This window comes from Clarias gariepinus, unplaced genomic scaffold, assembly GCF_024256425.1.
Source record: "Clarias gariepinus isolate MV-2021 ecotype Netherlands unplaced genomic scaffold, CGAR_prim_01v2 scaffold_30, whole genome shotgun sequence".
Taxonomy (NCBI): domain Eukaryota; kingdom Metazoa; phylum Chordata; class Actinopteri; order Siluriformes; family Clariidae; genus Clarias; species Clarias gariepinus.
The window spans coordinates 1,243,856-1,266,610 of NW_026520997.1; the positions used below are offsets into that span (position 1 = coordinate 1,243,856).

General features: G+C 42.4%; 3 protein-coding genes across 4 annotated transcripts in view; 2 read left to right on the forward strand and 1 right to left on the reverse strand.

Annotated features, from left to right (window-relative positions):
• The first annotated feature begins 1,540 nt into the window (after positions 1-1,540).
• On the forward strand, positions 1,541-12,135 carry cep85 (centrosomal protein 85). 2 transcript variants are annotated; one of them, XM_053490725.1, is made up of 15 exons: positions 1,541-1,682; positions 3,116-3,147; positions 3,246-3,296; positions 3,661-3,789; positions 5,078-5,670; positions 7,324-7,448; positions 7,807-7,924; positions 8,487-8,672; positions 8,770-8,922; positions 9,142-9,296; positions 9,781-9,898; positions 10,004-10,054; positions 10,158-10,265; positions 10,773-10,983; positions 11,338-12,135. In XM_053490725.1, the coding sequence occupies exons 1-15, from the start codon at positions 1,675-1,677 to the stop codon at positions 11,496-11,498; spliced, it is 2,199 nt and encodes a 732-aa protein (XP_053346700.1). In that variant the 5' UTR covers positions 1,541-1,674; the 3' UTR covers positions 11,499-12,135. The 2 variants fall into 2 exon arrangements, with proteins under 2 accessions (XP_053346700.1, XP_053346701.1); XM_053490726.1 differs by lacking the exon at positions 3,116-3,147.
• A 1,878-nt stretch (positions 12,136-14,013) lies between these two features.
• Positions 14,014-20,329, reverse strand: ubxn11 (UBX domain protein 11). The gene is made up of 14 exons (XM_053490706.1): positions 20,238-20,329; positions 20,096-20,136; positions 19,910-20,005; positions 19,715-19,815; positions 18,982-19,027; positions 18,746-18,831; positions 18,537-18,633; positions 17,239-17,456; positions 17,077-17,154; positions 16,821-16,962; positions 15,161-15,264; positions 14,781-14,842; positions 14,536-14,667; positions 14,014-14,435 (listed from the first exon to the last, which is right to left on the reverse strand). Exons 1-14 carry the CDS (start codon positions 20,297-20,299, stop codon positions 14,294-14,296), a joined length of 1,407 nt encoding a protein of 468 aa, XP_053346681.1. The 5' UTR covers positions 20,300-20,329; the 3' UTR covers positions 14,014-14,293.
• A 1,844-nt stretch (positions 20,330-22,173) lies between these two features.
• The window catches only part of atp2c1 (ATPase secretory pathway Ca2+ transporting 1), a 32,531-nt gene continuing 31,949 nt past the window's right edge, over positions 22,174-22,755 (forward strand). The window contains exon 1 of the mRNA XM_053490693.1: positions 22,174-22,249. Within this exon, the coding sequence (XP_053346668.1) occupies positions 22,217-22,249 (33 nt within the window). The 5' untranslated portion in view covers positions 22,174-22,216. The remainder of the gene's footprint in view (positions 22,250-22,755) is intronic.

Below are 22,755 nucleotides of genomic sequence, written 5' to 3' on the forward strand. Positions count from 1 at the left end.
CGACATGTGACTTTTACTTTAAAATTATTGTTATTACAGTGTCTCGTTTTGTCTTTTAAAGTCAGTTTGTTTAATTAATTGTTTTGTCATGAAAATCATAAGATGAACATTTTTCTCTTGTCGTTAAAATTTCTTCCAAAACACCTCCATCCATCCATGACCCTGTAGTCCGTGGAGGCCAGGTCTTGTATGACCTCCGGTCAACACTCATATTCATACACTACAGATTTTTGGGAATGCAAATTAGCGTAATCTTCATATCTGTGGGAGAAAACCCACCAGGCACTGGGAGAAACATGCAAAAACCATGGACACAGACCCGACGTGGGAATCAAACCTAGAACCTGGAGGCATGAAGCAATAGTGCTAACCGCTAAGTGAACGCCTGTGAACTTTGTAATGTTAAAAGTTGGAGCTGTTCAGGTTCACAAGTAACAGTTTGCAGGGGAAAAGTGCCATTACTTTTGCACTAACCTGAACATATTTCTGACACTTGAATGTAAATTGCTTTAAAGTTAGTGTTGTTTTGATTTAAGCGTCTGATTGCAGTCAGACAGTGACCTTGTTTTCCACCAGGACTGACTGTATTGTGTCTCAGACTGCATTAAACCTGAATGTACTGTACACTGCCTGTAACTTACAAACAAGTTTGTAATAAAAGTAGTTTGCTTATAACTGATAGTTCTGGACCCCTGGCCTTTGACCTTGAATAGAAATCTTTGATAAAAAAATAATAATAATTAACACAACTGAAACAAAATATACATTTATAATAGTATAAATAAATTTGAATAAACACATCAAACACTCACACACTCGTCAGACAGACAGGACAGAGAGGAAGTAAAAAAGAAAAAAACACTATAAAAAGAAAATAAATAAATAAAATAAATAAGTAACTACAAATACAGAGGGGTCACTTTATTCGTCTTCTAAAAAAATTAAGATCTCTTATTATTCCAACATTTCTTGGCTTTTTTATCTTTCTAAAACCTTTGAGTACTGTGTAAGTAATTTTTTTCTTTGTCATGATTGTTTTCAAAGGTGAGGAGCTGATTAATTTGTTTTTGTTATTGTTGTTTTACTTTACAGCAGTAATTCCGATGTTATGCGCTCACGCAAGTGTGACTAGCGATGTTCCTTGCACATTTTTTAACGGTTTTTAAAACGGTCTCTCCGTTAATGTGTGTGTGTGTGTGTGTGTGTGTGTGTGTGCGCGCACACACACACAGCGCCTGCGTGCACAAACGGAAACACTTATCTGTTGGGATTTATTTTTACGTTTTTTTAAGGCAAAGTGCAGGTTGATTTGTTTTATTTTTACTTTATTATTTTATGTTTTTATTTTTGGGGGCTGTAGAACGAATAATTTGAGTTTGTATTATTTCCTATGGGAAAATTAAATTTGGTTTACTAGTGTTTTGTAATACGAGCCCGCTTCCGGAACGAATTGTGCTCTTAATCCGAGGTTCCACTGTACTGTATACGGTAGTGAAGCCCTGCTTTATAAAGAGGCAGCTGGTTGATTTGGGACGCACTCCTACAGCGCGCAACACTTCCGGTCCTCCATTTCCGGTTTGAACAAACAAACAAACGGCGGCTTCTCCGGAATCAGAGCGCGCGAGCGTGTGAGCGTGTGAGCGTGTTTATAACGGTGTGTTTATTAACCGGGTGATGTCGAGGTGAGTCGAGCTGCTGATTTAAGCTGTTTATAAGGCGATGAATATTTGTTGAGTGAGCGCGCGGTGTGGAGTTAGCCTCCTGATGCTAATGCGCGCGGTTTACATGCGCGAGCCGCGGGCTGTCTGGGAGTCTCTCAGGAACACACGAGCTAACAGGCTAACGGGTCAGGGGGAATGGATCAGGGTTCTGAGTAAAAACACTGTTAGTTTAATAAATAAATTAAATAAACTGTCTGATTAACATTATAACTAGTCCAGGTGACGTAATGTTTAATTTGGTTACACACAAGTTATAGTATTAGTTAATATTGAGGTGTAAGGCTGATGAACTGATCAAGTCTGTGATTGTTTTAATAACAACTTCATAAGTGTGAGATTCTTGTGAAATGTCCAGCTGTTTATTACTTTCAGATCACTTCATCACTAGCTGTTTACTGTTTACATCACTAAAATCTCATTTCATCCATCCATCTAAATATCATCTGTCTGTCCATCCATCACTAGGTGTCTTCTCTCCATCCATCTGTCTCTCACTAAACAGTGATGGTTATCTCCTGTCACCTCCCAATATGATGACGTCACCAGACCTCTGTGCTGATTCTGATAAAAGTGTGATTTTATAAATATCTCGGTTCGATATTACATTTCCACCCAATTATTATTAGTTTTTTTTTTTATTAAACTTTTATAATTAAAAAAAGGCTTAATAAATAATAAACTGTCCCATTTTTATACCATTAGTTTTCTTAGTTAAAACCCAAACTAACTCAAATACAAGAGTTTAACATTCAACTTCAAATATCCGAACATACTTAGTGATTAATTCACTCCTAACACACAGGATGAAAACGTGTGCAGCACCTGTAGGATTATAAAGAGGTGTTGAGGTGGTGTGAGACGGGTGTAAGTGTGTGTAATGAGTGGGTTTCACTCAGATCAGATGCTTTAAAGGCGCAGGATTTTTTTGGTACTGTAACGCCATAAAACACGTTTCTGTTGTGCCCACCTGAAGCGTCTGCTTTCGGTACAGAACGGTTTATATCTGAGGCTGATCAGCTGCTCACTGGTCGTGAACAATCACCCTGAGACCCAGATGATTCTGGTCACTCTATTATAATAATAATAATAATAATAATAATAATAATATCATTACTCTTATAAACTCAGAAATAGAATTTTGCTTTACTCAATTTTGCCGTCATTGTGGAAACGTGAATCAGCACACACAAAAATCCCCATTCATTCATACCTGAATCTATTTACATATTTATTTTTTCCTCCAGCTCTATTAAGTATTTTCTATCCATCTCTCACTGCATATCATCTATTCATACATTGCTAATTATTTCCTCATCCATATTTTCTATCTGTCCATCATCCACCCATCCATCAATCACAATCTATCTTCTTTCTATCCATCAGTAGATCTGTAGATCTTCCCACCACCATGTGCCACTTCTCCTCTGTAAGACCTTGAGTTTTCTTGTGATCATTACAAATCAACCCCTCTCCGTGTCCTCGTGGCCCTGCAGCGTCTCTAACCGTCTCCTTTCTCACCTGCAGCTGAATCTGGAATGACGACGTCTCCGAGGTTCCAGAGCTCCAGAGCGACAGGTAAAGCCCCCCCCCCCCCCCCCCCCCCCCGAGTCAAAGCGGCTTCTGTCTGACTGTCTCGGGGTGCATCACAGCTGGATGTTCTCCTTCGTCCCTCACCTCCACACACCCCTACTGAACACCTTCACTGAAGTGTTTTCACTAAAAGACACAGAAGACAAAAGTATTGTAGATTGTTAAATATAAGCAAACGACACTAAACAGTTCAGGGGTTGTTCTTTACCCTGTTTAGTGCCCGGTTGAGGTGAATCTTTATGCTGTAGGTGTAAGTGCACTGCAGACGACCCCTACACTCATGATCAGTAGGCAGGTGATTGGGACGCAGCCCTAAGGCCGTGCTGTTCCTGTTTCCTGTGTCTCGCAGTCGTGAAGCCGGACATGGAGTTCCAGACGCCGGCCGTGTCGGAGAAGTTTCAGAGCCGGTTCGGATGGAGACCACACAGGGCCGAGGGCGAGACGGGTCCGGGAGCGAAGACCACAGACAGCACGGAGGGTGAGACAGAAATCTGACCTCAAATGTGCTGATGCTTTAAAAACAAACATGTTTTACACACACACAGAATGATGTCATAAAATCCAACGTTTCACATTTTAATTTGTTTGCCAACACATAGAGAGGTGGGTGTGTGTGTGTGTGCGCGCGCGCTTTTGTGCCCTTGTGTTCTCTGTGATAAACAAACCCTAAAGGTGACCTAAAGGAACGCCATGTGGGGGCGCTCCTGAGTCGCTTTGCTGTGAATCTATTGACTGTTTTACATTTTTACATCATGACTGGGTCAATCCTGAGGTATACACTGGAATGTCATAGCACTTGGCCCCGAATTTGCCCCATCTATTCCCCACATTTACCCCATGCAGAAGGCCCGGGTTCAATTCCCACCCAGTACCCCTGCCACTGGTCCCAAGCCCAGATAAAATAAGAGGGTTGTGGCATTAAGGGCATCCAATGTAAAGATGTTGGCCCATTATACACCCCACACCTACCCTGTGTAGTTACCCTCTCGGTGCCGCTGATCAGTGTATGACTGTATCAACACCTGTGTAGCGCGTGTCTAGTTTGTACAGGACAGTGTGTGTGTGAGAGAGAGAAAGTGTGTGTACATACAGAGCAGAGTGCAGTGACACGCGCGGCGACACACGAAACCTCTCTATAAATAACCGTAACCTTTGTGTGCGCTTTTGGAGAAACATCAGGAGCAGCAGCAGTCAGCCAGAGCTGTGTGTGTGTGTGTGTGTGTGTGTGTGTGTGCGCGCGCGCTGAAGGACAGAGTGAGTTTAACAGCAGTGTGATGTGGAAGTGAACTCGGAAATGCAGAAAGTCACTTTACTTCTGTTTGTGTGTCTGAACTCGAGGTGAGCTCTGCTGATTGTTGTTGTTTGTTCTTATTTAATGTTTTAGTTATGAGATTTGTTTATGCCTTTAATTTATTACTTTTTTCATAAATGGTTGCTACTCATTGTTTTTGTATATTTATGCATGTGTATCTATTTAATAAGTGTAATCTCTTAGTTTTCATTGTTCATTTGTTATTTTTTTGTTTATTAATTTAGATGTTTTATCTTTGTTTTTGTTTACTGGAGCTGTTTAATGCTTTTATAAATTGTGACTTGTTTGCAGTGTTTGTGTAGTTTGAACACATGACTTGTTTGTTTGTTTGTTTACACTGTATTGACCTTTCGATGTCCACAGGAATTCTGCAGACAGTAAGTGACGTTGTAGACGACGTCACCGTTAGCCATAAGCCCAGGATAAACATTAACCCCTCCCCCTCCTCTCTTAGATTCCAGCAGCGCTCCGTCCTTCCAGCCAATCAGGAGTCAGATCCCCATCCCCACCGCCCATGTCATGCCCTCCACGGCCCACAATCCATCACAGCACCCCACAGACTCCCGCTCCAGCTCCTCCAGCTCCAGGTCGTCGCTCTGTAAATCCGCCTCGTCCCCGAACCTGGAGTTGCAGGATGGAGGCGGAGTCAAGCAGGACTGCCTGAGCCGCTACCGCAGTCTCGTCAACGGGTTGGACCACTCGCTGTTCCCCGGTGCCGACCACGACCACACCCGGCTGGACGAGGGCCAGGGCTTCGAGACGCCCCCCGTGGAGCCGACCCTGAACCAGTCGGCGCTGCTCGGGGGATTTGGACCCGACGTCAGGATGAAGCTGCACATGACGGGACTCGGAGACGGCGCCGATTACCGCGCAGACGCCTTCCGTACCGCGCTGGATCAGAGCTACAAGGTGTTACCCGAAGCTAGAGCGGGAATCCCGTCGTCGTCGTCGGAGCCGTACGGCAAAACCAAGGTGCATCCGGGAGAAAACATGGCCGACTGGCAGCAGAAGTTCGAGAGCTTAAGAATGCAGGTGGAGCAAATCCAGGTGAGGGAGCGCAACACTGACACCTGTCTGTCATTCATGGTATAAACATTCTGTTACTGTAATATTAAAGGGGTCATCCAGACACATTTTTCATTAAATGTTAATATGATCTTTAGGGTCCTAATGAAAAGTTTGTAATATATTTAATTAGAAATTCTCAATGGTTGTGTAAAAAAAAAACCACTACTTTTAACTAGTAAAAACTAGCTTTGTTCTCAGCAACCTGTTTCCTTTACCATGTTCCCTTAAATGCTTATGATCTCTGCTAAACCCGCCCCCCAGTTCTGTGGGGCGTGTCTTCACAACACACGTGGGGTATAGCCACGAGAGTGTAGTCCAGTGCGGGCAATGCTTTGGACTACATTACCCACAAAGCATTGCCCACAACGCAGTGCAATGCGATTTGTCTTTCTCATCACTGCATGGGCATGAATTAACGGGCTGTTACGCTGCCGCGAGCAACAACAACAAAAGCGGAGAAACTTACCGAGAGAAATACGAACGCGATGTGTTTACTGATGTGTTTACATGACTTCTTAATCTTCGACAGACATAGTTATAAACCATCTAGCGTAACAAAGGTAAGCATAATATAGTTTTCCGACTACGTACACAGTTTGCAACTAGACAATCACCTCAATGCATTGTTTATTATAAACGGGCGATTAGGGATTATATAGAGACGGATGTACACAGAGAAGAAGCCATAACCATGTTCTATTAGAGTATAAGTTAACTTACACTCCGCATTCATCGTGATTATTAAAAAGGCGATCTGCAAAGAGTCATAGTAAAATAAATCACACTCACCGAGCCTGGTGAAGATGAAGCAGGAACATGAAGCGTTAGTACAGATCCGATTTTCAGGAGCAGCTTCCTAGTAAAACCTGCTTTATATTGACCCGCGTTTATAAAGCAGTCTGGTGAAAAATGATTAGCGCAAACATGAACGCATTTAGGTAGATCGGCGGGGACGTTAGCTTTAAAAACTAAATTCAGCCACTGCGTCCTCAGCGGCTCAGATGTCGGTAGTGATTGATGACTGCTGTGTTCGCTATTACACCCAACAACTGTACACAACACTCGCTTAGGTGACATTTTGCTCCAGCGGCGAAAAACAATGGCCGACAGCTTCTTCTCACTCGGGGCGGGTCTTTGCTATAACACCAGTGTCAATCAACTAGTGTAGGAGCGCCCTCTTGTGGTGTGGCGTCACAGTGACAGGCATTTGCGATTGGCCTGATTTCAGAAGGGGCGTGTTATTGTAATACATTTAAAGTAAATCACTGGGCGGCTCTTTATTATTGTGGAGTGGTTGTGTACGCACTCTCCTAACACACAGTTCAGTCCAAACAGCTTAAAAAAGTGCATGTAGGCCTGTATGACCCCTTTATGACCCCTTTAATGTCGTACAGGAGAAAAAAACACTGGGGGACATTCAGGAATAGGAAATTAATCAGCTTCAGTGTGTAACAGTGTCTGTAGTTGATGATTTTCCCTTAGTGGCACAACACACACAGTGTTAATCCCTACTGAACTGGATGTGTAAACATGTTGAAGATACAATGAATGCCTGCTGGAGGTTACACACTCTCTCTCTCTCTCTCTCTCTCTCTCTCTCTCTCTCTCTCTCTCTCTCTCTCTCTCTCTCAGCTATTAGGGAGTGCTCAGTACTCGTCTACGTATCCGTCTCCTCTACAGTCTGAGAGCGGTAAATGGGAGGCGGTGATGAAGGCCAATGAAAGTCTTCTAAAGGAGAAGGAGCTCATCATCGACAGGTATCTTTATACACACACACACACACACACACACATCCATCTGACTACACGTCTATCACATGTCCGACTGTGGGCTTTCTCTTTTTAAAAGAGCTTTCACACATCGATCCAATCTGAATTAAAAAGGAATTAGTCTGTTTGATTTGTGTCATGGAGTTCAGGGAACCAGCACACAGATTTATTTGTTTATCTGTCAATAAAACGTCCAGAACACACTACAGCACCGTGTTTCAGCGCGGTTTAATACCTGGAAATGTTCTCGAAGCACTTCCTGATTTAATTCTGATGATTCATTGCTCAGTTTGTTTCTACAGGAGTGTGATGGGCGTCAATGATGAGATGTCTCTTGTTGTTACAGGCAGAAGCAGCAGCTGTATCAGCTCGAGCAGCGTCTCCGAGAGAGCGAGTTACAGATCCACAGCGCCCTCATGGGACGAGGAGCGCCGCTCGCCGACGTCTGTCTGCTCAGACTGCAGGTCTCTCTAACGTCCCTCTCTGTCCCCTGTCTGTCTCATCATTGTGTACTGTAGTTTATCTCAAACAGGGCGTGGCCTGGCTTAGAGTGCGGCGGAGCTAATACAGTCCTGACCAGGGGAACACACACACACACACACACACACACACACACACACACACACCTGCGCCTATTCCGTGCCTTCAACTGACTTGAGCTAACTCTCGATGCATTACGTCACTTTAATAACTTAAGGAAACAAGAAGCATCACATTGGACTGTGTAATACAATACAGATATTATGGGATGTAAGTGTAATGTAGTGGAGTACGGTACTGAAGAGCTGGAGTACGTTATTAAGAGCTAATAAATACGATAAGGTGCAGTATGTTATAATATTGTAGGAGTAATACGATGCAGTTTTCAGCCGTCTGTCACATGATGCCTCACTTGCGCTAATTCTTTTCTAAGGGTTCTTGTTCTGTACCACTTCGCTGAAAATTAGAATCCTAGAACTCTATCAGCTCTGATAATCAGATGGAGAAATGAAAAAGTAAATAAATAAATGTTGGTGTGTTTGTCAGGAGGCGCAGCGCGAGAACGCCTTCCTGCGCGCCCAGTTTGCCGAGCGCAGCGACTCGTTCGCTCAGGAGAAACTGGAGGCGGACCGGCGTCTGGGCGCCGTGGAGGCGGAGACTCAGCGTCTGAGCGAGAGTCTGAGGGAGAGCGCGGAGAAACACGCAGAGGAGCTGAAGAAGCAGGAGGAGAGGGTGAGCACCTCAAAACACGGGTACTGATCACACTGTGGTCTGTTAAACATCTGTGTGTGTGTGTGAGTACAAATGTGTGTGTGTGTGTGTGTGTTAGATCCGCAATCGAGACAAACACATCACCAGCCTTAAGAAGAAATGTCAGAAGGAGGCGGAGCAAAACCGCGAGAAACAGCAGCGCATCGAGACGCTGGAGCGTTACCTGGCCGACCTTCCCACCATGGAGGACTACCAGAGCCAGAGGAAACGGGTACGAGCACACCTTACACACACACACACACACACACACACACACACACACACACACACACACACACACACACACACACACTTCATCAAAACAGTCCCTTTTTAACATTCTTACTGGAGTTCTCAAGTTTATACAACATCACACACTGTCAAAGATCAGCCCTAGAGTGCAACCTGAATAGTGTGTGTGTGTGTGTGTGTGTGTGTGTGTGTGGGGTAGCTGGAGACGGCGGATCAGAAGGTGGATGAGCTGCAGGTGTTGGTGGAGGATCTGGAGGCTCAGCTGAAGGAGGTGCGAGCGGCCAGTCGGGCTAAAGACGGACAGCTGGAGGAGCAGAAACACAGAGAGAGGGAGCTGCTCGCTACGGTCACTAGGTACACACACACACACACACACACACACACACACACACACACACACACACACAGGGTAATTAGCCATATTCTCCCCAGATGTGCGTCCTTTTGCCATTACGTCACTTTTTGGTTTATAAAAATCACTAGGCTTTGCCACGCCCCCTTTACCTCTTAACCACTCCCACCAGACCTTTTAATTAAACATATTTAAGCCCTAATAAATCAGTATACTTTATTGGAGCTGCTTTGCTTTTCGACTTTGTTTTAAAAGAAAAGACAAAGACATTTTAATGAAGTATTAATTATTATTATTATTATTAAATGACTCAGTTAAGTTTAAAAGCTGAGCGCTACATAAGAGCTACTGAGTAATCAGGACTTTTATAAATATCTCAATTAGTTAATTGTTTTAGTAATCCTTAGACTAATTGAACAAATATAATCACAATAATCGGTTGTTCCAACGATGTGTGTGTGTGTGTGTGTGTGTGTGTGTGTGAAGTCTGCAGGCCCGGGTGCAGGAGGGGTTGGACGACGGGGCTCGGTTGCCGTCTCTGGACGTCGAGAAGCTGCGAGAGGAAAACGTGGTGTTGAAGGAAGAGCAGCAGAAACTCAAGAAGGTAGCAAACGTTTACTTTCACACGTGAGGGTGAGTTTATCTGCGTGACCGGGGGCCTGAGACGTTACTGAGCGTGTGGTGTGTGTGTGTGTTGTGGTTGTTTCAGGTTGTTGAGAAGCAGCTGAGGATGATGGAGCAGCTCAGCTCTCAGATCAGGGTGTGTAGAGACAACCATGACACTGACGTCTGATGTAATGGTATTTAAGCGTTCTGTTGATGAACCTCTGGATTGTGGTGTGTGTGTGTGTGTGTGTGTTCAGAGTGTGCAGCAGCAGCTGGTGGAAGAGGAGAGCAGCAGTCAGGCTCTGAGAGACGAGCTGAACTCGAAAGATCAGCAGCTTCTTCAGTTACGCTCGGCTGTAAAGGAGGTGACACACACACACACACACACACACACACACACACACTCTCACTTTCTCTCTCTGTTTCAGTGTAATTACTGCAGACTGTCTTTAGGGGGCAGGAGAGTCATTCTGAAAATTTTATAAATTCTTTAATTTCTGACATCATCATTTGGATTTTCTGGATCATACACACAGTGTCATGAGATCTTTGAGACACACTGTGATCCCGTTATATACACACACACACACACACACCCCTACCTGCTGGAGTCGTTCGTACTGTAAATGCACACCACACACACCTACAGCAAACACCCAAGCGCTGTGTTACTGTCCAGATCTCCTAACACAAGTTCATCAGACTGAGAGAGAGAGAGAGAGAGAGAGACGACCAGATCTGAGAGATTAGATGGGATTAGATGGGATTAGATGGGATTAGATCAGATAAACTCCTCACCGTTCAGACTCCACATCATGTAGAGGAAGCGTTGTGAATAAAACTAAGTGTTAATTTTTTTGTGTGTGTTTCAGCTTTCTGTACAGAACCAGGAGCTGATGGAGCAGAGTGTGTGTCTGCGTGAGCGTCTGCAGGCCGAGTCGAGTGTGTGTGACGCGAGACTGACTCAGCAGCTGCTTGGTGAAATGGCATCGTGTCTGACTGACCTGCGCTCGCTCTGCAGCGTCCTCACACACACCGCGCACGGCCGAGACCCCAACCTGTCCCTGCTGCTGGGGATCAGCGGTGAGCGCACGCACACACACACACACACACACACACACACACACAGCTGAGACCTCAACCTGCCCCTGAGCAGCCATGACAACATAACTGTGTATATAACACACACACACACACACACACACAATATTTTGTCCAGCATTCAAGGTTTCCATAGTAACAGGATTAACTAGAAGTGTGTGTGTGTGTGTGTGTGTGTTTTGTTGTCATGGCAGCGCTGTTAGCAGATAAATTACTGTTTTATGATTGCTGTGTGTGGGGTAACTGAAGCATATGCTCACTTTCTCTCTCTCTCTGTGTGTGTGTGTGTGTGTGTGTGTGTGTGTGTGTGTGTGTGTGTGTGTGTGTGTGTTCCAGCCCCTGCTGTACCAGAGCCGTGTGATGATTGGCTGAACCCTGCAGTTCTACAGAATAAACTACAGGAGGCGCTGCAGCTGAGACGAGACGTGGAGGAGCTGAGGAACACCGTCTCAGACCGCTACGCCCAGGACATGGGGGAGAACTGTACCACCCAGTAACGCAGAACCCGATCAGAACCACCCAGTAACACAGAACCCATAGAACTCGTAGCACCCAACTGAACCTACCTGGTGACGCAGAACCCGACAGGTAAAGCAAAACATGCAGAACCCAACCTGCACCAGCCAGTAACATAGAACATGCAGAACCAGAACTGTTCTACCCAGTAACACGGAACCCGAACAGAACCAACCAGTATTGCAAAGCTAATAAACCCGACCGGAACCACCTGTTAACGCTGCACCCATAGATCCCAACTAAAACTACCCGGTAACGCAGATCCAGAACTGTGCCACTCAGTAATGTGGTCCCCAAACTTGACCATAAGCAATGGAGAACCCGCAGAACCAGAAGGATCTAAACTCTAAACTGATAAAACTGAACTCACCATCTAAACTTCACGAGAAGAAGCTCCATGAGAACCTGAACCTGATCTCAACACTACACCCAGAACCAGAGGAACCGGCAGAACCACCTAGAGTATAAACAGAACTAATGAGAACCAGCAGAACTTGTGGAACTGAAATCATAACTTGTTCCCCTCTGGAAGCTAACAATGCTAACAACGCTAATGCTAACAACACTACACTACTTATTTTTATATAAAGTACTTTGTATTTTTCTAACGTCTGTAAAGCTTTGAGGTTCTTCGTGTCGTTATTTAACGCTAACGTTCCTGCGTCTTCAGGAACGATTCTGATCTGGTTGACAATCAACTGATGATGTTTTAAACTTTGTAATCTACACTGTTTTTGTTTTACTTCGCTGTAGTAACACACGAGGTGTGACGGCGCTTTACTGATTTTGGTTCTTTTCAACTAGTTGTTTGAGTTGATTCATTCATTTGATTCAGGGTTGCCTAGCAACAACTAACTGATAGTACGTTAACAAAGTAAAAATTCGCTCAACGTTTTTTTTTTTTTTTTTTTTATCTTTGCACTTTTGTATGATGAACGTGGCCACGATGAGCTGAGACGGGCTGCGTGTTTAGATTAGCGGATGTTCTTCTCGGAGCGCAGTGTTTGGAACGATCTTTATATTTGGGGGTGATTATTGTGATTTATTATTTATTTATTTTTAAACCTAGTTAGCATAAACAGCCTGACGACAAAACGTAAAGTCGTGACGTGTATCGCGCCTCATGAAAATCACCAGTGTGCACATGGCGTCACGTTTCGAACCTCCGAATAGACACGTTTAAACTGATTTTCTACAAAAACTCGGCCCCGACAGATGGACATGGACATGCGAGTCCTGTCTCCTGTGAGACGGGGGATCAGTATCTCACCTGGCCAGTAAGCCTCAGCCTGACACTAACATCTGAATGAACCTGTGTAAGTGTGTGTGTGTGTGTAAGTGTGTGTGTGTGTGAGACTTTTTAGAAATAAAGCTTTCTGATGTTAAAGGTCCCATGTGTTGGTGATTATTTACAGAAACGGAGAAACACCGGCGGCTAAATAAACGCGTGACCCGGGGTCGGGTCGCAATGCCCTGCTGTCGAGGTGCAGCGATGCGTCTGATTGGTCACTTTAGGAGGTGTTGTTTAGAGAGCGTGACATCATGGGGCAAAGCTAAGCTTTTTAAGAGATATGAGGTAAGATCAGGGAGATCTCACGGAGGTCAACGTGTCACCCTGACCGTCTGCTCACAGGTATATAATTATAATAGATTATCTTTATTAAAATAAAAAACATCAGACTTTTAATCAGTTTTAGTTCCTGGGTTTAATGTGAGGGAAATATTTTTTATCTGTCTTTTAGAACGCACTCACACTGGGGACTCCTTCCACCAAACATCTCACTTTCATGTTGCTATGGAAACTCGAACATATCATTAATCTTAATCTGTGCCACTGTCAGAGCTGCTGTTGAAAAGACTTAACACCTTCTGACCAATCAGAGCTCAGGATTCTTCATCATATTAAAACAGTGTATCCAACTGAGAAACTCACTTTACACCACAAAAACAAACGTATAATGATGCAGCTTGAGGGAGGGAGGGGGGGGGGTGCAATATAAAAAATAATAATTTTATAAAAGTAAACCTGTATGAGGGTGAGTCAAAAATTATCCGCGATGACTGTGGAGTTCATTTGGATTAACTTTTAGAAAAGACAGGCATTATTTTTTGACGTAGTCTCTTTGCTTTTCAATACACGTTGTCCATCACGACAATCTTTCATATTCCCTCGCTTAAATGTTTTCAATAAGCGTCTCAATGTAACGAGCACCGTCAACTGTTGAACCGGTTTCCTCAGTGTTCCAATACTTTTGGCCCTTGAAAATCCCAGGAAAAAAGTAAGTGTTGATAAATTGTCCAGCTGATGGTGAACTTTGAAACTCACACACTCCGCTGGAATAATGATTCTCTTCAAGAAACTTTCACTCCCAGACCACAAAAAAAAAAACCTGAATCGCTGCACGCTGCTCTTCCTTCGTGCGAATTACAAGCACGGCATCCACTGTTGCATGAACTTATGTAACATGTTCACACACACACACACACCTGCACAGCAGTGACTGGGAAGACAGAAGGCTTAATATAGCACAAGTGTGGATAATTTTTGACTCTCCCTCGTATACGCAGTACTCGCTTGGCTGAATTTTTATATATATGCTTTAGATGATGAGCTTTAATGATGTGTTTTAGTGTGAAAGTCAAACATTAATTTCTAATAAACACTAAGTTTCTGAAATTTTAAATAATTTTATATAATAAAACCTCCAGACAGTCGTACAGTATTTAAAAATGAAACCAACAGTCTTTTGATTCGTCTTTGTAAATGTTTGCGGTTCTATGATGTCACTAGTGGGCGGGGCCACAGCAACAGGGCGGCGCTGGGCGTCAGGCCGCACTGCAGGAGGGTTTGTTTGTCGTCGCTATGGCAACGCCGATGTGGTAAGGCACTGATGATGTCATAAGGAGGTCCTGAGCCCCTGTGGTGAGGAGACGAATAAAGAACACAGTTACACACTGATTTAAAAAAAAAAAAAAAACTAAACTTCACACACACACACACACACACACACAGTTTACCGGTGAGAGTCCAGGTATCGGCGTAAATGTCCGATTGTCTCGGAGAAGAACATTATCAGAAGAAACGTCTTATCTCCGTCTTCAGATCTCACCCGCAGTCTGGAGATCTCAGACGCCTTCTCACACTCTGGTCTACACACACACACACACACACACACACACAAACACACACAAACTGATTAGCAGCTCTACAATACAGTTTAAGGTAACAGAGTGTGATGTCTGTGAGAGGACGGAGACACTACCGTTCCCTCAGTGTCTGTGACGCAGGAGTTTCTATCACACACCTCTCAACACGGTCGGCATCCTACACACACACACACACACACACACACAGATTATAAACCCTGCTCCGTGTTCCGACTGCTCAGCCTCCTCCTGTAATAGTTTGCATAATGCGCTGTGATTGGTTCTGGTATTTAGTGACATCACAGACTGAGCTCCCCTATGGCTCCGCCCCCAAATCAGTTTCATACACATGAGATGTGGAATTAATCCCAGCATGCACCTGGCTCCTCACTCGGTCTAGATTAGATCAATGTTGTTGTTTTTTAAGTAAAATACATCTTCATCCCTCTGTGTGTGTGTGTGTGTGTGTGTGTGTGTGTGTGTGAGAGAGAGAGACCTGCAGATGGTGTCTGAGTGCCGAGCGAATCTCAATCAAGTTCCCTGCTTTCACCACACACTCCGGGAGTTTATTCAGGAACTGCTGCGTCGACAACTTTCTCTCTAAACACACACACACACACACACACACTGATCAAAAAAAGATGATCTGCTAAAATAATAAACCTGCAGAAAATCCTAAGCTTAAACCCCGGACGCACGGAGAGAACACATAATACCTGCAACAATATAAATATATATTTATTTAAAAAAATAATAAAAACAATTATACATTTAGAGGAGTTTAACTAATAAAAAATATATATTTATTTATAAATATATAGTACATAAATAAAATAAATTATATATTAAATATAATAAATACTACATTTTAAATAAGTAAAAACTTATTCTTGTGTAAATCTTCCATTACACTCGTGTAAAATATTTTAAAATAATAAACTGAACAACAAATCTTCCTGACTAGCGTTAGTACGCGTCCCTGTTGAAGAGTTTGTAGAAACAGTTAAAAGGTTAAATCTAATAATAATCTGCTGGTCTTTAATGTAATCAGTGATAATAATAATAATAATAATAATATTATTTGAGGTTGAAGCCCCTGTCCATGTCTGTGTGTCTCTCTGTACAGCAGAACTCTCTGTCTAACTTATTAATACAAAGAAATCCCATTCTGTAAGGTTGAGTATCTTACGCCTTGTTTACACTAAGTTGTCCTTCTTTGGTGCTCAGACAAATACACTCCCTGTTCGGTAATCGGAGAGTGAATCACAGATGAGAAATGGAAAAAGTAGATCAAAGGATAAAGATGAAGTTTTGTCTTAAAACCACTCCAGCGTGTTAAAATTCACTTATACCACTTCAGCGCTGTTATTTCAGCCAAAGTGAAAATATGAACTAATCCCAGTCAAAATATTCACTTTATCTTTTCTAATTAATATCTATTGGTGCAGGTGTTTGTTTACATTGAGACAGTAGCGCATTAGTAGATTATTTTACAGTAGATTATTAAAACCCACACATAACTGTTCATAACATCACTTTTACTCCACATTTAGATTCACTGATGGTGCAGATTAAACTTCAGGCAGAGATCTAAGGACTGCAGGAGATTCAGTAACGTCTAGACAGACAGTTCTGTGTGATGGTGTGACACAATCTGACCGGACAGACAGAAATACATATACAGACAGGAATGTTTCTGAGACTGGTTTCTGGTCCTTCAATGTATAGAATGTAAAGACATCACTGGCGGAGCGAGTTCTGACCCAATGTACAGACAAAATCTCTCTTTTATTTATACAGATAGAGGAAAGGGACAAAAATGTATTCTCTATACTGTATGTAAATGTATTCTTTATACTGTATGTACATTGGGAATAACCCTAAAACACTCCCGCCCACTTTTTCTTGAGAATCTGCAGTTACCTGGAGCCAATTTGCATATTCAGTCTCACATGTGCTGACACACGAGGAAAACAAACAATCTATAAAACCAGAGCCCTGAACCAGAACACCACACAGAACTCAGACTTTGTTTTTTTGTTTGTTTTGTTTCATACACACACACACACACACACCCTAAATTCCTGCTAATACAGAATGTGCGTGTGTGTGTGTGTGTGTGTGTGTGTGTGTGTGAGGATCGTAGTGTTTTAGACCTGCTGCGCGGCCGGGGCTCACACTCCGCTGTGTTTCACTCGCTTCCTGTCTGTAACGCATCACTTCCTGTTCTTGTCCACCCGTTGTGTGACCTTTCCCTGGAAACTCCGCCCTGAACTCCTCATCCCGCCTGTCAATCACCTGTTACACACAAACACACTGTAACAAACACCTTACCTTACATCCGTGGTAACCTGGCCCAGAGTCTCTCCCACACACACACACACACACACACACACACACACACACACAGACCTGAAAGAGAACACCCTGGGGAAACGTGTCCTGCAGCTCCAAGGGGAAAAATCCGTCCATCAGGTCCTGTAGGAACCTCTGATAGGAGGAGGAGGAGAAACCAGGAGATAAACACGTCTGAGGTCAGAAAAATGTGTGTGTGTGTGTGTGTGAGAGAGAGACCTGTGTTCGGGGCTGTGTGTAGGGTCTGAATGGGCCGTGAGACAGCACCAGGCCGTTCCTGTAGAGCTGCAGGTCCACAGCCGGCTCGCGTGTCAGTTTGGCTCCTCCAGGAACGAAGGTGATGTGAGCTCCTCCCTCCCCCGCCACCACGTTCAGGTCCCGAATCCTCTGCAGCAGCAGGTCAAAGTTCACCGGGAAACTCCTGACCCAGGGAGCTCCTGAGGACAGAGGAAAGAGTCACGCTCAGCCTTTTATTAATAGGCTCCGCCCCTAAAACTAATGCACCTTAATATTAATGGGAACCGCCCCTAAAGTCTTCTCCCCTTGTTATTTATACACCCCGATCCCAGTCTTTTTAATTAATAGGCCCCGCCCCTAGTGACCACTCCTTGTTATTAATAGGCCCCGCCCCTAGTGACCACTCCTTGTTATTTATATGCCCCGCCCCGAGTGACCACTCCTTGTTATTAATAGGCCCCGCCCCTAGTGACCACTCCTTGTTATTAATAGGCCCCGCCCCTAGTGACCACTCCTTGTTATTAATAGGCTCCGCCCCGAGTGACCACTCCTTGTTATTAATAGGCCCCGCCCCTACTGACCACGCCTTGTTATTAATAGGCTCCACCCCTACTGACCACTCCTTGTTATTAATAGGCTCCGCCCCTACTGACCACTCCTTGTTATTAATAGGCTCCGCCCCTACTGACCACTCCTTGTTATTAATAGGCTCCACCCCTACTGACCACTCCTTGTTATTAATAGGCTCCGCCCCTAAGCATTTCATACTATACTGTGTATGACTGTGTGTAAGAGCAGAATTGTCACTTGAGGTAAAAACACGAGTTGAACAAAAGTGAGTCACTAAGTAATAGTGCGTTTACACTCACCTTACATTCACTTACACATTTTATTTATTACTAATACTGTAACACCGTATCAGTGACGACTGTAAGTTTGATTGATATCGTATCAGTATGAATCACGTCTGCAAATCCTTTAATGATTTATTACTTTTAGAATAGATTTTCTGTCCTGGTCTGATCATTTATTCATTTATTCCTTAATTTTTAATGAATGTTATACCTTATTACATAATTTTATACCCTTTAATGTTCTGTGACTCAGGTTCCTGTTCTCGTTCGGTTGTAGCAGCTCTAAACTCTCTCTCTCTCTCTCTCTTCGGGTACAGAGATCCTGAAACCCCACAGCTTCAGGCTTTTATACCTGAGAGACCTGAGAGGCGTAAAGTCTCCTGTGTGCTGAAGATGAAGGAAAATAAAGATGATGAATTCTGATACCTCGCTGTCGGGAGGATTCTTCAGTTTCAACTTCATCGACCTCTCCGTCTCCGTCTCCGTCTCCCACCCAGATCATCCCATAATCATTCAGAAACTTCTACAGACAGAAAGACAAACACACAGTGAGTCAGCCAGACAAACAGAACCCCAGACAGACAGACAGACAGACAGACAGACGGTGTCTCTCTGATGTTTCTTGTCCTCCTCACCTCCATCTCCCACACCTGCTTCTGCAGCCTGCTGCACTTCCTCCTCAGGTCCTCTTCATCCTGCTGCTGCTCTCTCTGAGCTTTCTCTACACACACACACACACACACACACACACACACACTGAGTACAACAGTAACTTTAACACTTTAACCTGTGAGTAAACACGTGTGTGTGTGTGTGTGTGTGTGTGTGTGTGTGTGTGTGTGTGTGTGTGTGTGTGATGTTCTGTGGTCACCTTGCAGGAGCTGAAGCTTCTCCTCCAGAACTTCGGTTCTTCTCGTCTGTTTCAGAAACACAAAGAAACTCTGAGGTTTATTGACCCCACAAACACGCGAGTGTGTCGGTCCAGAGTGAGCCCTCCTGCGGTGTGTAAAACCGTGTACGCCTTGTCACGTCACGCCTCGTCACGTCACACGTTTCAGGATTATTTAAGAGGACGTCACATGTAGCGTGTTCATACGGAGCGCTCTGCACGTTACACCGCGCGCTGCAGCTCTAATCCTAATCACATCCTGTTTCTGATGAATATTCACAACTTATTTAACCAAAATCATGAGACACGATAGAAATGAAATCTTCCCTTTACACCCCTCTCTACACGAACGTTTGTCTAGTGTTATCATTTTAAACTCACTAGAAAACTTAGTTTAAAATAAAAGAATTTTTTTGATTATAAAAATAAATACAAATCAGATAAATATATTTTTACTAATTTAGTAACTTGTGATAAACAGTGTGTACAATCATTCAAATAATATTTTCTTTTAATGTTTCAATGAAATAAATAAAAAAGCCATTTTTTCTATTTATTTAATAAAAGTATTTCTTTTTTTCTGTAACTGTAGAGCACACACGCTCTTTAGAATTTAGTCGTGTTGAGAGATCAGGGTCACAAGGTCATGTTGTGGAGTTGTGGAGAGCTACACTGTGTGTGTGTGTGTGTGTGTGTGTGTGTGTGTGTGTGAGACCTTCTTGTTGATCTCCAGCGCTTGTGACGTCACCTTCCTCTCTAACTGAGCGAGTTTCTGCATCATGCTGGACATCAGCTCGAAGTCTGTGGGTGGAGACACTGACACACACACACACACACACACACACACAGAGGTGTGATTCTTCAAACTCCTTCTCCCACACACAGGTGTAAAGTCAGATCCTCTCCCTACCCTCTTTAGGTCTCCTTCTGACCGTGACCTTTGACATGAGAGGGTTGATGAGGCTGTCCGTGACCTCCGACCCCGGCTGTCTCCTGGAGAAGAGGTCTGTAGGAGGAGAGGTCACATGATCCAAGGTGAGCTGAGCCCGGGTGAGAGGCGTGAGTGTGTGTGTGTGTGTGTGTGTGTGTGACTCACCTGCAGGGCTCCTCTCTGTCTCAGTCCTCCTCTCTCTCTCACTAACAACACACACACACACACACACACACACACACGCGTGAGTCTGTGGCTCTGATGTGTCAGTGAGAGGGGTGTGAATATTTATGCACTGAGATCTCACCTGTGACTCTGCGGTAGAGGAGCGCGCCTGTTCTTCCTCAGGATGGAGAGCGGAGAGGTCATGATGATCACTGAGGATTATTCCTCTTCAAAGGAAACGTGTGTGTGTGTGTGTGTGTGTGTGTGTGTGTGACGTGTGTTTGAAGTCTGTTGTTATTGGTAACGTCCTGAAGGCGCTGTTCCCACATCTGTCCAGCAGGTGGCAGCACTGAGCCGCTCCTCTATATCAGGGCTCTGGAGTTAAAGCACTTCTGTTCACTCAGATTTATATCTGTTTATTAATCTCTCTCTGTCATATTTATTACTGCCATCTTCTAATATAATATTAATAATACAATAATAATAATAGTAATAAATATTTAATTCATAAAAATATTTAATATTATATATAAATTGTTATATAAAAATAAGAATATATAAATAAAATGATAAAGTATATATTTAATTTATTTATTTAAAAAAAATTATATATATATATATATATATATATATATATATATATATATATATATATATTTATGTAATATTTATTATTGTTATTTTGTTTGTAATTTTACCTGTTTTCCTAAATTTAAATCACAAAGAGGTGATGTCACCTAAAATATCAACAGGTTAATGAGGAATAAAAATAAAATAAATAAACCAATAATAATTTTTGTGAAGAGTATAAAAATAAAAAAAATAAAATGATTTTTCATTTTATATTTGATATTTATTTTTTTTATAAAAGTTTTGTAAACCCTCCACAACAATAATCACACTGTATATTTTGAGTATCTACAGTATATACTTCTACCTATTATATATCTATCTAAACTCTATATAAAGAGTGTGTGTCCTGAGCACTGATGAGAAACACGGTGGTGTTTATGCAGTGTGTCAGCATGTAATAGTAATGTAATAAATGTTTACTGTTTTATTATTAGTTATGATCTATATATATATATATATATATATATATATATATATATATATATATATATAATTTTGATGAGTTATGAAACCCCCACCTGGAACAAAGGCACATGTGTTTAGGTGGACACTCTACTAAGAAAAAAGCAAAATATCTTGTAAATTATTGTAGTGAAATAATAAAAAAGTAAACAACTTTTATTTATTTAAAAATAATTATAATGCTTTTAAAGTAATATTTTAGGAAAATATTTTATTATTATTTTTTTAATTTACATGTACATTTTGAATTACATTTTAATTTTTGTTTTAATGGTGAAATGTTTTTTTTACAAAATATAATTATATAAAACAAATTATTATAATGCTTCTAATCTATTATTCATAAAGTCCATACCCTTTAGGATAATTATTTAAATAAAAAATATATATCTTAATTTTATATTTAAATGTTTCTTTATTTACATCTTAGTTTTAATTGTAATTTAATAATAAAAATCAAAAAGTAATAAAATGTAACAATCATACTTTTCATCTTCTATACCATTTTCGAACCCTCGACCCTGGAGGTGTGAGGCCGCAGTGCCACCGCTAAAACCTTCTTGGTCCTTAATGCTTCTGATCTATTATTTTTGAAAGCCTTTAAGATATTAAACATTTTTATGTTTCATAATATTAAATATTTAGTATAACATTTTAAACATTTTAGTAATATTGTCATCATGTTGAATCTCTGGATATTTTTTTATTTTGCTGTGAGTAAAAATTGACAAAACGTTTGTGTATTGTATTATTTGTGAATATTATAAAATATTTATACAGATTTTGACGTCTAAATGCACCTGAATTATTTATTTAAACAATGATAATAATTGTAATAATTTTAGTAATTTGTTTTGATCTGATTGGTTGGAGCAACAGCGCTTCCACAAATTCATCCAATCAGATCGCGACCGGAAGTAGGGGGTAAGAAACTCGACACTCCACCGCGCTGCTCTGCTACACCACACCGATAGGCGCGCAGCTGTGACGCCATCACCCGGCGCCCGAACAGCAGCAGTGGGTTTTATGCGGAAGATGCTGAAGAAAAAGGGGCTGCTGGTGAGTGGAACGGGGAGAGTGTTTATTACGTGTGTGTCTCCGCTGGAGCCTGACCGCAAACTTGCGGGGTGTGTGTGTGTGTGTGTGTGAGAGATGTTTCGAGAGGAGTGTGTGAGAGTCCCAGACGCTGTTTACCTCATTACGGTTTATTATTATAAAGAGTGTGTGTGTGTGTTTTCTGAAGCAGGACACTATATATATTATACACACAAATATTGTATAGTGTCGTATAATATCGTAGTCAATTATACTACCACTAATAATATTAAAAAACTTTAAAAAGTTGAAATAAACAGATCACTGATTGAGTGAAAGCTTCCGAACTTGTTAAAATGGGGCAAACCATCCGGCCTCGTCTCAATCCGCGCTTAGTAGGACAGGGAGTGCACTAAACATGGCGCGCGCACTAGCGGTACAACCTGAGCGTTAGGGCGCCTAGGCAGGGGAGCGCGGGCGTTTTGGCATGCGACCACGAATCTTTTAGAAATGATGTCGCGCGAGGCTAA